The sequence below is a fragment of the Anolis sagrei genome, chromosome 4, assembly GCF_037176765.1.
Source record: "Anolis sagrei isolate rAnoSag1 chromosome 4, rAnoSag1.mat, whole genome shotgun sequence".
NCBI lineage: Eukaryota > Metazoa > Chordata > Lepidosauria > Squamata > Dactyloidae > Anolis > Anolis sagrei.
Genome location: NC_090024.1, coordinates 243404556 through 243421062, shown reverse-complemented (window position 1 = coordinate 243421062; position 16507 = coordinate 243404556). Strand labels below are relative to the sequence as shown.

At 42.8% G+C, this 16507-nt stretch overlaps 1 protein-coding gene across 2 annotated transcripts in view; it reads right to left on the bottom strand.

The window, feature by feature from the left end:
* MAPRE1 (microtubule associated protein RP/EB family member 1) overlaps nt 1-16264 on the bottom strand; it is a 41386-nt gene extending 25122 nt beyond the window's left edge. The window contains exons 1-2 of one of the 2 annotated variants that reach the window (XM_060771817.2): nt 16162-16264; nt 4710-4833 (exon numbers count right to left, since the gene is read on the bottom strand). In XM_060771817.2, coding sequence (XP_060627800.1) covers nt 4710-4830 — 121 coding nt within the window. In that variant the 5' untranslated portion in view covers nt 4831-4833; nt 16162-16264. Of the gene's footprint in view, nt 1-4709; nt 4834-16104 lie in introns of both variants that reach the window. The other variant, XM_060771818.2, reaches the window with a different exon arrangement.
* Nucleotides 16265-16507: the final 243 nt, after the last annotated feature.

Below are 16507 nucleotides of genomic sequence, written 5' to 3'. Positions count from 1 at the left end.
GTCTAACCAGAGCAGAATAGAGCATGGGGAGCATGACTTCCCTTTTGATACGAAATCAATAAAAATTCATTCTAAGAGTACATTTGCCATGCTGTACACCCTCAATTTCTGGAAAACGAATTCCCGCAATAGCCGTCAGCACCTGCTTCCGATGATGTCTGACTCACTGTCTGGTCTCATTTGAGAAGCTTTCATTTACTGCTCTCTTCTGCACCGAGACTCACTTTAGTCTCCCTTTGCTTTTCTTATTTGGCTTTCACCTTTGATCAAATCCAATATTAATCCTTTTAAAAGGCATGGCTTATTGAAACATAACATGTGCAACTATCACTATGGATGCATTCCCTACAAGGCTTGGTTAGTTACATTGCAGAAGAAGTCCATTAATCAGTTCTCATCCACTGGGACCAATTATACAGCTTAGAAAAAAATCAGAGCCAAGTTTTCTCTTCTACTCAACTACAAAGCTCCACTTTAAAGAGTCTCTTGGTGGCAAGTGTTGGGACTCAAGTGTAGAAACAAGTAAGATTTTGCCTTTCCTTCCACCAACCTGTCCAGAAATTAGGCTTAAGGGACTATTTATTTATTTAGAACTTTGATATACCGGTCTTCTCACCTCCAGCGAGGGACTCAGGCCGGTTTACAACAAAGAAATTCATACACAATAGTTTAAAAACATCACTTCCAATAATACAGTAATATAAACACATTAAAGTACTATCATATAATTATATAAGGCCGAATCGTTAAGATAAAATCACTATTCATCTATTCATCCCTATCCGTCCGTGTGGTCAAGAGTTATTACCTCACTCATCAAATGCCAAATTCCACAGCCAGGTTTTCATCAACTTTCTAAAGGTCAGGAGGGAAGGGGCAGTTCTAATCTCCAATGGGTGAGAGTTCCAGAGCTGAGGTGCCACCACCGAGAAGGCCCTGTCTCTCGTCCCCACCAGACGCGATTGCGAGGGTGGTGGGACTGAGAGCAGGGCCTCTCCAGATGATCTTAGCAGCCTCATAGGGGAGAATCCGTTCGGACAGGGAAACTGGGCCAGAGTCGTTTAGGGATTTATAGGTCAACACCAGCACTTTGAATTGTGCTGGGAAGCTCATTGGCAGCCAGTGGAGCTGGCGCAACAGAGGAGTAGTATGCTCCCTATACCCCGCTCCTGTTAGTAATCTGGCTGCTGCTCGTTGGACTAATTGCAGCTTCCAGGCAGTCTTCGGAGGCAACCCCACGTTGAGAGCGTTGCAGTAGTCTATACGGGATGTAACCAGAGCGTGGACCACCGTGGTCAAGTCAGACTTCCCAAGGTATGGGCACAGTTGGCGCACAAGTTTTAATTGTGCAAAAGCTCCCCTGACCACCGCCGAAACCTGGGGTTCCAGGCTCAGAGATGAGTCCAGGACTATCTGTTGTGGTACAGCCAGAGGCTGAAGATGAGGGGATTGTATTGTCGAATGCTTTCATGGCTGGAATCACTAGGTTCTTGTGGGTTTTTCCGGGCTATAGAGCCATGTTCTAGAGGCTTTTCTCCTGACGTTTCGCCTGCATCTATGGCAAGCATCCTCAGAGGTAGTGAGGTGAGGTTCCAGAGCCGAAGTGCCACCACCGAGAAGGCCCTGTCCCTCGTCCCCACCAGACGCTATTGCGAAGGTGGTGGGACCGAGAGCAGGGCCCCTCCAGATGATCTTAGCAGCCTTGATGGTTCATAGGGGAGAATCCATTCGGACCTCACTACCTCTGAGGATGCCTCTAGAACATGGCTCTATAGCCCGGAAAAACCCACAGGAACCTGATAAGGGGATTGTTCAGACAGAGGCTGTGAGGAACTATGTGCTTTCTTGTATGAGGAATGAGGGGATTTTGGAACATGTTTCTGTCTGGGGGGATGGGCCTGTGTCTGGTCAGAAAGAAATGGCTTCAGATCAGGGAGGAGATGGAGAAGCTTTGGCATCGGAAGATAGGGAAGACCTTTCCCCTGGTCGTTCCTTGGCAATGGAAGATAAGGAGCTGGAAGGTGAGATCTTTCCCCTGGGAAAACACCTGAGGTCAGTAGGAAAATGAGACTTAATCTCCAGGAGGAGGGAGTCAGATTAAGGAAGTCACTCTGTGAGAAAGTGGGCTGTTAGGAATTGTGGGAGTTGAAGTCCAAGACACCTGGAGGGTCAAAGTTTGCCCATGTCTGCAATAAAGCCTCACAAATGGTATATAGTCAGGGGAAGATTGTAGAACCCTTACAGAGTAACTACCGCTTTCACGGGAGCATGAATCATGCACCCAAATGTTAATTATTTTGTGGAACTGCCAAGTAACAAAGTATTGCTTACAAGAAGAAGAAACGTTATGCCTTTAATCACAAAATCTCCAACACTGACACTGAAATACAACACCGCCTGAGCTCTGGGAGTGCAGCTTTTTCCCGAATGAAGCAGAGAGCGTTTGAGGATTGGGACATCCATAGGGATACCAAGGTGCTTGTTTATAAAGCTACTGTCTTCCCATCCCTGCTATACGCCTGCAAGACGTGGACTGTCTACAGACGTCACATGCAACTCCTAGAACGATTCCATCAGTATTGCCTCCAAAAATCTCTTGGGAAGACAAGCGGACAAACGTCAGCGTGCTAGAAGAAGCAAAGACCACCAGCATTGAAGCGATGGTCCTCCAACATCAACTCCGCTGGACCGGCCATGTTGTCCAGATGGCCATGTTATCCAGATGCCCGACCACTGTCTCCCAAAGCAGTTGCTCTACTCTGAACTCAAGAATGGAAAATGGAATGTTGGTGGACAGGAAAAGAGATTGAAAGATGGGCTCAAAGCCAACCTTAAAAACTCTGGCATAGACACTGACAACTGGGAAGCCCTGGCCCTTGAGTGTTCCAGCTGGAGGTCAGCTGTGACCAGCAGTGCTGCAGAATTTGAAGAGGCACGAATGGAGAGTGAAAGAGAGAACCATGTCAAGAGGAAGGTGCGTCAAGCCAACCCCAACCAGGACCGCCTTCCACCTGGAAACCAATGCCCTCACTGCGGGAGAAGATGCAGGTCAAGAATAGGGCTCAGCAGGAGAATGAGACTTGATCTCCAGGGGGTGGGAGTCAGATTAAGGAAGTCACTCTGTGAGAAATCCTTGAAACAGAACAGATGTCAAAGGCATGACTTCATGGCTTGTGGACCTTTAAAGTGTTTAGTGAAAGGGTCAGAGAAGGCAACACTGCGTTACTGTGTACCTTGGGTCTTGTTCTTGTTCCATGTTCAACTCTATGTTAAAGATCTTTGGGAAAGTCTTGTGCTCATGTTCATGGATTCATGTTTGGAAAATGTTCCTGTGTTCCTAGTTATAGATTTATGTCTATGTTTTGATTCCTGTTGTTTTCTTTTCATGTACCTTGTCACTTTTAAATAGAACAGTATAAACTATTGCCTTTTGAAAGCCTTTTTTCCTGTTGCTTTTTGGACTTTGCTTTTTACATTGCCTTTGCCTTTGCCTTTTTTTCCCAATAAAATGTTTAGTTAGTATTACTGGTCTCTCTTAGGAGCCCCCGGTGGCGCAGTGGGTTAAACTCCTATGCCGGGAAGACTGAATACCAACAGGTCAGACCACACCTGGAATATTGTGTCCAATTCTGGGCACCACAATTCAAGAGAGAGATTGACAAGCTGGAATGTGTCCAGAGGAGGGCGATTAAATGATCAAGGGTCTGAAGAACAAGCCCTATGAAGAGCGGCTTAGGGAACTGGGCATGTTTAGCCTGAAGAAGAGAAGGCTGAGAAGAGATATGATAGCCATGTATAAATATGTGAGAGGATGTCACAGGGAGGGAGCAAGCTCATTTTCTGCTTCCCAGGAGACTAGGACGCGGAACAATGGCTTCAAACTACAAGAAAGGAGATTCCATCTGAACATGAGAAAAAACTTTCTGACTGTGAGAGCCGTTCAGCAGTGGAACTCTCTGCCCTGGAGTGAGGTGGAGGCTCCTTCTTTGGAAGCTTTTAAACAGAGGCTGGATGGCCATCTGTCAGGGGTGATTTGAATGTAATATTCCTGCTTCTTGGCAGAATGGAGTTGCACTGGATGGCCCATGAGTCTCTTTCATTCTATGATCTATGATTCTAGGTCACAGGAGAGCCCGGATGAGCTCCCTCTATCAGCTCCAGCTCATCATGTGGGGAAGCCTCCCACAAGGATGAGAAAAACATCAAAACATCCTGGCGTCCCCTGGGCAACGTCCTTGCAGACGGCCAATTCTCTCACACCAGAAGCGACTTTCAGTTTCTGAAGTCACTCCTGACACGACAAAAAAACTGGTTTCTTGTGTGGTGCTGGGTGCAAAGGTTAATTCAGGTCAGAATGCAATGCTATCCAGCACTACAGAACTGCCAACAGCCCTGACATACTTTCGCTGTTTGACTTTCACCCAAAAAATATTTCTCGCAGATTATGCCAAAAGAAATTATCAAGTCTCAACATATCTGCAAGACAAGGAACAAGCAGACAGTTCAATCAAGCGACAAAGAGGGACAACGGGCCTATTCCTTTTACTCAACTATAAAAAAAATCATTCCTAACCCCAAACATGGAGAATAATTCAGTCATAAACCAGCAAATGCTCACCCAGTTGAGAGAAAATTCTTGTGGCTCTTCAAAGGAAAGAGCTATGTTTTCATAGCCTGGAGGATGTTTCCTCCCTGGGCCCTTGACTTACCTGAGCAAAGCTGTTCTATCTTTGTCAAGTTCAACTGTAGCGACTCGTTAATCCAGGCCAGCATGTCATGTCGACTCAAGTTGTCACTTGTCACCGAGGTGGAATAAACATTAACTGCCATTTTCTGAAGAAAAACAAGCAAGAAAGCATTTTGTTTACATAGAGGCCAGTAAAAGGCGCCGCCCCCACCACACCTTCCATGGTCCTATCAGACACTTCAAGGCAAACAATGCACTTTCCCAGACGCATGCCTTGTAAGAAGAGTATCCTCAGAAGCATTGAACCGGAGACAGTCCAGCCATCGCTCTGAAAAGCATCATCTCTGTCAATGTGCTAAGCCTTCACTCGTAAAAAGACTTAGCCTACCTGCGAGACTGCATTTCCATTTAAGAACCTACACAATCAGAGACAGAGACCAAGGCAGAAACACGTCCAGCTCATCCCTTTTTTGGGCATCAGCCAGCACGTCAACGACTTAAATCTAGAAATAGTTTTCTAAGATCTACAGAGACACTCGCTGGAACACTTCAGCAAGCGAGAGTCCAAAAGTGGCAGGCTCAAACCCAGCACCTCAACCAATGGCTGATACCAAATGAGAGACTCCCCCCTGGGCATACAGAGGACTGGGCGACTTGGAAGGCCCTGAACAGACTGTGCTCTGGCACTACGAGATGCAGAGCCAACCTTCAGAAATGGGGCTACAAAGTGGAATCCTCGACATGTGAGTGTGGAGAGGAGCAAACCACTGACCACCTGCTGCAATGCAGCCTGAGCCCTGCCACATGCACAAGGGAGGACCTTCTTGCAGGAACACCAGAAGCACTCCAAATGGCCAGATACTGGTCAAAGGACATTTAATCAACTACCAAACTCACTTCCGCCTCCTTCGCAAATGCGACTTGTGGGAACAAGGGAGAGGGCCTTCTCTGTGGTGGCCCCCCGGTTCTGAAACTCGCTCCCCAGAGATATTAGACAAGCCCCCACCCTGGCAGTCTTTAGGAAGAGCTTGAAAACTTGGCTGTTCCAGTGTGCCTTCAATGAATAAATGAACAACAATTCCCTGATCTGACCAAGTCCTGCTAAATGCCCTCGCAAGCACTTTATTTTACCTGTTAGTGCCATGATGGTGAACCTATGACACACATGTCAGCACTGACACGCATGGCTATTTTTTATGATGCGCAGCCGCATACAGAGAAGTACACCTTATAAAAGCCAATCTAATTCCATCCTTAAATTTGTAAAAGGCTCTACAAATTTAACATCTGCACGTTTGAGCATTGTTCACTCCATAATTCAGCCCGGAATATACATTTTTTTCTAATTTAAACTATAAATATTGCAAAATTATGTTTTTGTTTCTCTCAAAGTTGACACCCCACCCAAGTTATGCTCTGGTTTTTGGCAAATTTTGACACACCAAGCTCAAATGGTTGCCCATCACTGTGTTAGTGCAATCAAATCCTACTTATCCCTCGGATCTCCTGTCCAGATACATTAAACTGTCGTCTCACTCAGTGTTTTAATTTTTGATCTATTGGATCTGGCCCTGCCCACTGAGATTGATTTCCTTGTCTTAATTGTTGTGATTTTATATTGTTAATGTACTATTTATAATGGTTTCGTATTGTATTTTATTCTTTATATTTTATTGCAGTGTTTTGTTGCATATTGATGTATTGAATTGTTGGGCTTGGCCTCATGTAAGCCACCCCGAGTCCCCTTGGGGAGATGGTGGCGAGGTATAAATAAAGTTTGATATTATTATTATTGTTGTTGTTGTTGTTGTTGTATTGTCAAAGGCTTTCATGGCTGGAATCACTGGGTTGTTGTAGGTTTTTTCGGGCTATATGGCCATGGTCTAGATAATTATTATTATTAGGTCTAGATTATTATTATTATTATTATTATTAGCAAGTACAGTAATATTCCCGTACCCACTATATCTAGATCTGCGCCTGGGGGGAAATGATCTCTCTAGAAATGTGCTAGGTCCTCCTGGCAATTGGGTGGTATTGTTTGTTGGAAGAGAAGAAGCATTAAGTAGTAGTATATGGGGCTTTTAGAGACAGGGAACTCTATGGTGCATACTTGCAGTCTTCATTTTCCCTGTGTTTCCTAAGTCTCTGCAACTCAAGGTATTTTTGCTTCCTTCCTTTATGGAGAAGTCACTTCCCTTTTCTTCCCCAAAGCCTTTAGTGCTTTATGGCCCTTTATTTGAGAAAGGAGTACCATGAGGTTCCTCTCTGCCTCAAGAGGCCTTACGCACAGAGACATAAAGAGTCAGCATTAGGGTCTCTTGTGCCAAACATAGGTAACTTTCTTTTGTCTATCTACTCTTTTTATCTGAAGTGTATTACCTACAACAATCAAACAATTCCCCCTTTTTAGAAACCTTACCAGAACATCCTATGCATTTTCCTTCCTGTTTTCTACTAGAGTGCACTGCCTACACTGCACTCTATTTACAGTATTTTTATTTACAGTACTTATATTCCTCGAAGGGGACTCAGGGCAGATCACAGAACACATGCACAGCAAACATTCAATGCTTATTATACAATGACAAGACAGACAACAGAGGTATGCTTCTATAGGGTTTTTTTCTCATCATTTGGCATCTTTTGGAGGCTGCGCTCGTTTTCCGGGCATAGGGGAGTGCTGTCGCTCCATCTCCTTGCAGAAGAGCTTTCTTTGTTTGCAAACGCCATGCTTAAAATACCTCACCACTTAATGCAGTTCCTATTCATCTACTCACATTGCTGTTTTCGATCCACTAGGTAGGTGGGCGGGGGACCTGGGCTGACGGTCTGGAGCTCACCCTGACCTGGCTTCGAACTGCCAACCTTTTGGTTGGCAAGATTTACTGCAGCTGCAGCTGGTGATTAACCCGCTGTGCTAAAGCTGGCCCTTTTGTTTTACTATGCTACAGATAACAAATAGTCCTACAACTCTTCCCCGGAGATTACTACAGAGATGCCCTAGAGGACCTTACAAATTCCTAGAAGATACTTATCGAAGAATTTCTAGGTCCTCTAGAGAGTGGTTCTCAACTTATGGGTCCCCAGATGCTTTGGTCTACAACTCCCAGATATCCCAGCCAGGGATTTCTGGGAGTTGAAGGCCAAAACATCTGGGGACACATCAGCTGAGAACCACTGCTTCAAAGCAACAATGACATTTTAGTTGGTAAATTGTTGCCGTCCAGTCAGGAACATGTCCTTCACAGATATGGGATCTTCAGTGTATAACTACTGTACAGCATCAGAAAACATGCCTCAACAGGTATAATGGCTGATTACAGAGACGAGAGGAAGGTACCTGTCTCAATTCAATAGTTGTCTAAAAGGTATTTTGTATTACAGAATCATAGAATTGGAAGAGACCTCATGGGCCATCCAATCCAACCCCGCATCAATAATATAAATTAGCAATTATATAAATAAGCTCCCTTCACTGCTATAGGGAAGAAATGCCAACTAAGAAGATGGTTTTGAGGGCAAGTCTAAAATGGGCAAATCAGATACTCAGGAATGGAAAAAAAATTAGAAGTGGGGAGAGAAGAGAGAGACATAGGTGAAGCAAAGTTAGGGAAGCTCTTTACGGCAGAATATTTCAGGAACAGCAGATGGCACAAAAATGGATGAAGGGAACTAGAAGGGCCAGCCAAAAATGAGCCTAAAGGAAAGCAACAAGGGAAAAAGCAACAAGAAGCTGTATGGCTGATGTACCCTTTATAAACAAACCAATCTCAATCTGAGGATCACATGGTACAAAATGAATCGCAGGAGATCCCAGCTCTGCTTTGAACCAGTTAAAAATGCCCTCAATGCAACATCTCTCCTCCCTTTGCAGACACTGACCTTGCACAGGATCCTGGAAGCACAGCCCTGCAGCTACACCAGGTCCACCATACACCATTCCTTAAGGCATAAGAAGCTGCATTCCACTTGGTCAATCATTGCATTGAGTGGCAACAAGTTTCCATGGTTATGGGCACAATGCACTGCCAGCCCCACATGTAGATTTCTGCTACATCTCTCCCTCTACTTTTGCATATTTGACTAATCATGGATTTAATTAAAATATTGTTTCTAAGTTCGCCAGTGTGACTCTGTGGACAACTTCCTGCCAGAGGCTTTAGAACAGTGGTTCTCAACCTGTGGGTCCAGGTATTTTGGCCTACAACTCCCAGAAATCCCAGCCAGTTTACCAGCTGTTAGGATTTCTGGGAGTTGAAGGCCAAAACACCTGGAGACCCACAGGTTGAGAACCACTGCTCTAAAGCAGACATGTAAATTCTCCAGTACATTTCTGTACTCAAATTCCAGATTAAGATTAGAGTTATTTCTGGAACATCCTAAAAATTCCTAGCACCTCACCTCACTAGAGAATGAATCCACTTTAAATCTGGTTGCTGCCTCCTGCAGAATTCTGTGGTTTGTAGTTTAGGGAGGAGACTTCAGCAACCTCACTAAACTACAAATCCCAGAATTCTGCAGGATTCATTCTCTAGTGTGATGAGGTCCATAGAGAACTTCTCTCAGATAAAAAAGCATAGCAATTTCTTTGTGTTTCTTCACTAACAGCAAATGTGGAGGGCCGCCTGTTTTACCTGCTGCTCTCCCATCTAAAGCTGAATATGACTTGCTTACTTTCCCCAATCAGTCGAAATACAATGCAGTCGGGGTGTTCAGTTTGAGCAAAGCTATAATGGACAGCCTGGATTTCTCCAGGGCAGACTCATCGTCTTGACAAGATCCTGTCTGCGGTGAGTTTGAGTAGAAAAAAAAGTTATATCAGAGGAGTCACATCTCATTCCCTTTGCTACTCCTTCAGCCTTGGCCTACTTTGTTCAGTAAAGGAGCGAGGACTCTGCTTAGCTTTGCAGACCTCCAAGTGCCTGAGTTTCACCATGAGAATGAAAGAAAGAAGGCAAATTCGCCTCTAAAACGAAGAGGGGACGGTAATACAGTCTCCTGAATCTCTTACATGAATCTTTGTCTCTTTCACAAGGTCTGTGTCTGCTCAGGGAGGGGAGATTTCATGCCGAGGGCAGTTTCTGCTTGAAAACAGAGCTGGGATCGCCTCCTGCGCTTCATTGTGTGCAATGTGATCCTCAGATTGGGAGTGTTTTGCTCAGAAAGGGAACATCAATTTTACAGTAAGGAGATAACCTCAGAATGGGGCTTGTTAAACTAAAATTGGCCCAAGATTCATAGAATCACCGAATCCTAGAGTTGGAAGAGACCTCATGGGCCATCCAGTCCAACCCCATTCTGCCAAGAAGCAGGAATATTGCATTCAAATCACCCCTGACAGATGGCCATCCAGCCTCTGTTTAAAAGCTTCCAAAGAAGGAGCCTCCACCACACTCCGGGGCAGAGAGTTCCACTGCTGAACAGCTCTCGCAGTCAGGAAGTTCTTCCTCATGTTCAGATGGAATCTCCTCTCTTGTACTTTGAAGCCATTGTTCCATTGCATCCTAGTCTCCAAGGAAGCAGAAAACAAGCTTGCTCCCTCCTCCCTGTGGCTTCCTCTCACATATTTAAACATGGCTATCATATCTCCTCTCAGCCTTCTCTTCTTCAGGCTAAACATGCTCAGCTCCTTAAGCCGCTCCTCATAGGGTTTGTTCTCCAGACCCTTGATCATTTTAGTCACCCTCCTCTGGACACATTCCAGCTTGTCAGTATCTCTTTTGAATTGTGGTGCCCAGAATTGGACACAATATTCCAAGTGTGGTCGAACCAAAGCGGAATAGAGGGGTAGCATGACTTCCCTAGATCTAGACACTAGGCTCCTCTTGATGCAGGCCAAAATCCCATTGGCTTTTTTTGCCACCACTATCTGTCGATATTGTTAAAACAGTGCACAATCTACTGTTGGGGCTGCCTGAAGTTGGCTTAATTTTGCCCCCACAATCTAAGTTAACAACCTCCTCATTTGGATTTGAATAAAACACAAACAAGCTATTCTTTCTCCTGCATATTAGGTACTTGAATTATTCTCTTTCCTTCCTCCAACGCAACTGCTCTGGTCAACAGATCAAGAGCGAGACTGAAGGATCTGTGGGATACTCTGGGCATTTTTCTCTCCGTCCGGCAGCACAATCCTATACTCCGGAGAAGAGAGTTGTGAGCTGGACTTTGGGTAGATTTGACCAAAATGCTCCGCCAAGGATTTGCTAATTGCCTCCAGGCAACTCAGAGATCTCTAGAGAGTTGTGTCCTCCCAGGTTTTTTTTAATGCTGTTTTTCACTTTTGCAACAGATGTGCAGGGCTGAGGATTATTGGAGATTCCCAAGCATCTTATTACTATTAATATTATTGGTTTCTCACTTTTGCAGAAGGCCTAGATCCTTATTATTATTGTCTCACTTTTGCAGGAGGCTTGTGTCCCTAATGGTAATAAAGGTGGGGAACTATTATTGGTTTCATGTTACTATCACCGATTATTATTATTATTGATCTCTCACTTTTGCAGGAGGCATGTATTCCTAATTCTAGCAAATGTGGGGGGCTATTATGTGAGGGCCATCATGGGTTTCATAATGGGTTGTTATTATTATTATTATTATCATCATCATCATCATCATCATCATCATCATCATCTCACTTTTTGCCATCTTATGTTCCTCATTCTACCAAAGTTGGAGGGCTATTATGTGAGGGCCATAATGGGGTTCATAATGGGTTGCTGCTATTATTATTATTATTATCATCATCATCATCATCTCACTTTTTGCCATCTTATGTTCCTAATTCTATCAAAGTTGGAGGGCTATTATGTGAGGGCCATAATGGGATTCATAATGGGTTGCTGCTATTATTATTATTATCATCATCATCATCATCATCATCATCTCACTTTTTGCCATCTTATGTTCCTAATTCTACCAAAGTTGGAGGGCTATTATGTGAGGGCCATAATGGGTTGCTGCTATTATTATTATTATTATTATCATCATCATCATCATCTCACTTTTTGCCATCTTATGTTCCTAATTCTATCAAAGTTGGAGGGCTATTATGTGAGGGCCATAATGGGATTCATAATGGGTTGCTGCTATTATTATTATTATTATTATTATTATTATCATCATCATCATCATCTCACTTTTTGCCATCTTATGTTCCTAATTCTACCAAAGTTGGAGGGCTATTATGTGAGGGCCATAATGGGTTTCATAATGGGTTGCTGCTATTATTATTATTATTATTATTATTATTATTATTATCATCATCATCATCATCTCACTTTTTTCCATCTTATGTTCCTAATTCTACCAAAGTTGGAGGGCTATTATGTGAGGAACATAATGGGCTTCATAATGGGTTGCTGCTATTATCATTATTATTATTATTATTATCATCATCACCATCATCATCTCACTTTTTGCCATCTTATGTTCCTAATTCTACCAAAGTTGGAGGGCTATTATGTGAGGGCCATTAATGGGCTTCATAACAGGTTGCTATTATTATTATTATTATCATCATCAAACTTTTGCAAGATGCCCGTGTGCCTAATTCTAGCAAAGATGGAGGGCTAATATATAAGGGTCATGAGTTGCTATCATCATCATCTCACTTTTGCAGGCCTGTGCCCCTACTTCTAGCAAAAATGGAAGTCTAGTATTGGTTTCATGTTACTATTACTTATTATTATTACTGATTTTTCACTTTTGCAGGAGGCCTGTGTCCCTACCTCTAGCAAAGGTGGAGGGCTATTATGTGAGAGCCATATGAGTTGCTATTATTACTATTATTATTATTATTACTATCACCTCACTTTTGCAGGAGGCCTGTGCTCCTAATTCATTGCTGATGATGATTATTATTACTGATTTCATAACAGGTTGCTATTATTATTATTATTATTATTATTATTATTATTATCATCATCATCATCATCATTTGGGCATCGAATCGTTGCCATTGTAAACCTGAGTCGCCTGAGAGCTGAGAAGGGTGGTATACAAATACAGTAAATAAATAAATACATCTCACTTTTGCAGGAGGCCTGTGTCCCTAATTCTAGCAAAGGTGAAGGGCTATTATGCGAGGGCCATAATGGGCTGTAATTATTAATATTATTATTATTATCATAATCGTCATCTCACTCTTGCAGGAAGCCTGTGTCCCTATTTCTAGCAAATGGAGACTATTGTTGGCATCATGTTACTATCACTTACTATTATTAGTCTCTCCCTTTTGCAGGAAGCCTGTGTCCCTAGTTCTAGAAAATGTGGAGGGCTATTATATGAGGGGCATAATGGGTTTAATAATAGCTTATTATTATTATTATTATTATTATCATCATCATCATCATCATCTCACTTTTGCAAGAGGCCTGCATCCTTACTTCGAGCAAAGGTGGAGGGTTATTATGTGACGGCCATAATAAATTTCATAATGGGTGGTTGTTGTTATCACTACTATTTATATTATTGGTTTCTCACTTTTGCAGGAGGCTTGTGTCACTAGTTCTAGCAAATGAGGACTATTATTAGCATGTAACTATCTAATAATAATAATAATATTCATTTCTCACATTTGCAGGAGGCCTGTGCCCTAATTCTAGCAAAGGTGGAGGCCTATTATGTGAGAGCCATACAGAGTTTAAAAATGGATTTAACAGGTTGCTATTTTTATCATCATCATCATCATCATCTCACTTTTGCAGGCTTGTGTCCCTAATTCTAGCAAAGATGGAGCACTATTATTGTCATTGTGTTACTATCTATCTATTATTACTACTACTACTATTATTGGTTTCTCACTTTTTCAGGAGGCCTGTGCCCCTAATTCTAGCAAATGAGGAGGACTATTATTGGCACCGTGTTACTATCAATTATTATTATTATTATTATTATTATTATTATTATTATTATTGGTATGTCCCTTTTGTAGGAGACCTGTGTCCCTAGTTCTAGCAAATGTGGGGGGCTTAATGTGGTGGGTTTAGTAATGGCTTGATATTATTATTATTATTAGCATCATCTCACTTTTGCAAGAGGCCTGTGTCCTCAATTCTAGCAAAGGCTATTATGTGGGGGCCATAGTAAGTTTCATAATGGGTTGTCGTTATTATTACCAGTAATATTATTGGTTTATCCCTCTTGCACGAGGCCTGTGCCCCTAATTCTAGCAAAGGTGGAGGGTTATTATTTGAGGGCCATATAATATATTATATGGACCTCATATAATATAATACATTATTTTATTTATTTATTTGTGACATTTAAATGCCACCCTTCTCACCCTGAAGGGGTCTCAGGGCGGCTTCCAAGATATATATACGTACAATATATTATATTATTAGCATAGTACAATATCAGTATTAAATATTACTATATTGTACTATACCATTATATTGTGATGTTATTAGCAATATTACATGCAATACAAATATAATATCATATTAGTAGTAGTATTATATTGCATTACATTACGCGTTGCTGTGGCCCAGTCTATATATATGGTTTGTGTCTGTGTATATGTGCATACATCTCTATCTATATTTTACATTACAATATATTATACTAGCCGTACCCTGCCACGTGTTGCTGTGGCCCAGTCTGTATATATGGTTTGTGTGTGTGTGTATGTGTATACATCTCTATCTATATTTTACATCACAATATACTATACTAGCCGTACCCTGCCACATGTTGCTGTGGCCGTCTGTATATATGGTTTGTGTGTGTGTATATATCTCTATCTATCTATCTATCTATCTATATATATGCAAACACACATATATACACATATACACAAATAGACAGACAGATAGATGGGTGTATATGTGTGTGCATATGTATATATGTATGTTGTGTATATGTGTGTGCTTGTATATATATGTGTATGTATGTCTATATGTATATGTGTGTATGTAAATATATGTGTTTGTGTGTGCATGTCTACATGGGTGTCTGTATGTATATATTGTCTATATGTATGTGTATATTTGTTTTTGCTTGTGTACATGTATGTCTGTGTGTGCTTGTGTACATATGTGTGTGTGTCTATGTATATATGTATGTATGTGTATATATATGTATGTGTATATTTGTGTGTGCTTTGTACATATGTGTGTCTGTGTGTATATGTGTGTGCATGTCTATATGTATGTGTATATTTGTGTGTCCTTGTGTACATATATGTGAGTGTGTGTCTGTATGTATATATGTGTGCATGTCTATATGTGTATATTTGTGTGTGCTTGTGTACATATGTGTGCCTGTATGTATATTTGTGTGCATGTCTATATGTATGTGTATATTTGTGTGTGCTTTGTACGTATATGTGTCTGTATGTATATATGTGTGCATGTCTATATGTATGTGTATATTTGTGTGTGCTTGTGTACATATGTCTGTCTGTATGTATATATGTGTGCATGTCTATATGTATGTGTATATTTGTGTGTGCTTGTGTACATATATATGTGTGTGTCTGTATGTATGTGTGCAAGTATATATGTATCTATAGTTTATTGGGGGGGGGAGTTTAAGTCCGTTCTGCTGGGTTTTTTTGTGTGTGTTTTAGGGGTGATGGACACTCATTGGCCTGTTAGGTGTATAGTGTGCAAGTGTATGTAGTTTATTTTGGGGGGATTTAAGTCCGTTCTGCTGGATTTTTTGTGCGTGTTTTAGGGGTGATGGACACTCATTGTATTGTGTCCAAGTTTGGTGTCAATTCTCCCAGTGGTTTTTGAGTTACGTTAATCCCACAAACGAACATTACATTTTTATTTACATAGATTATTATTAAAATAGCACAGGAGACATACATTATAATAAATGAGGGCCATATAATATATCATATGGCCCTCATTTAACCCATTACTAAACACCATAAAGGGTTTAATAATGGGTTAAAACTAGTGCTAGCCAATGAGGAGGACTATATGACCATTATCTTCCCTAATAACAGTTGAATGAATGGCAAACAGATACACCACACCCTCCTCCTCCTCTACTACAACCACCTTGAGCCTCCCCACTCTGGGCTCAATTGGATCTAGAGGAAAAAAGACTCCAAGCAGAGATGAGGCCTAGCAGTTGGGAAGACCTGGGGCACTCTTTTAAGGGGCGGCGGAGCTCCAGCCACTAAGGTCACGGCGAGGGAGCCGCCGGCGGCCTCGGGGCTTTCCAGGCCCGTGGAGAAGCGCGGTTCGCGCTTCTCCACGGGCCTGGAAAGCCCCGAGGCCGCCGGCGGCTCCCTCACGCTCCCTCAGCCGCCCTCTTGCCTCCCTCAGCTGTTCCCAGGCACGCCCGCGGCACAATTAGCATATATGCAAACACAGCTCCCTCATTCTCTTTCTCTCTCACACACAGTCTCCGTCCTATTGCTCCTAAGGAGAAGGGCGGGTCCCGGCGTGGCTCACCGGCCTGTCTCCTCGGCAGCCTCCTCCTTCCTGCCTTCTTCTTCCTCCACCACTTACCGTTCAAACCGGCCCCGCCTGCGCCAGGCCCGGGATCTGACGTCAGGTGTGGCAGAAGCGGAAGTGGCGTCACCGGAAGGAGCCGGCTCCAAAGCCCTCACGGAGAGGGGCGTGGTTTCGCTCAAGCCACGCCCCCTCTGCGGTGAAAGGAAAGCCTGTCCTGTGAGGGGGCGTGGCTTATCTTTAACCACGCCCCCGCTATATCTTGGCATGCCTCGCACACAGCTGTAACGCAGGGGGCGGGGTTTATAATAAGCCACGCCTCCTGTGGAGAAAGACCTACACTGAGGGAGGGGAGGCGTGGCTTAGCTTTGATCACGCCCCCTTCGTATCTTGGCATTTCTCG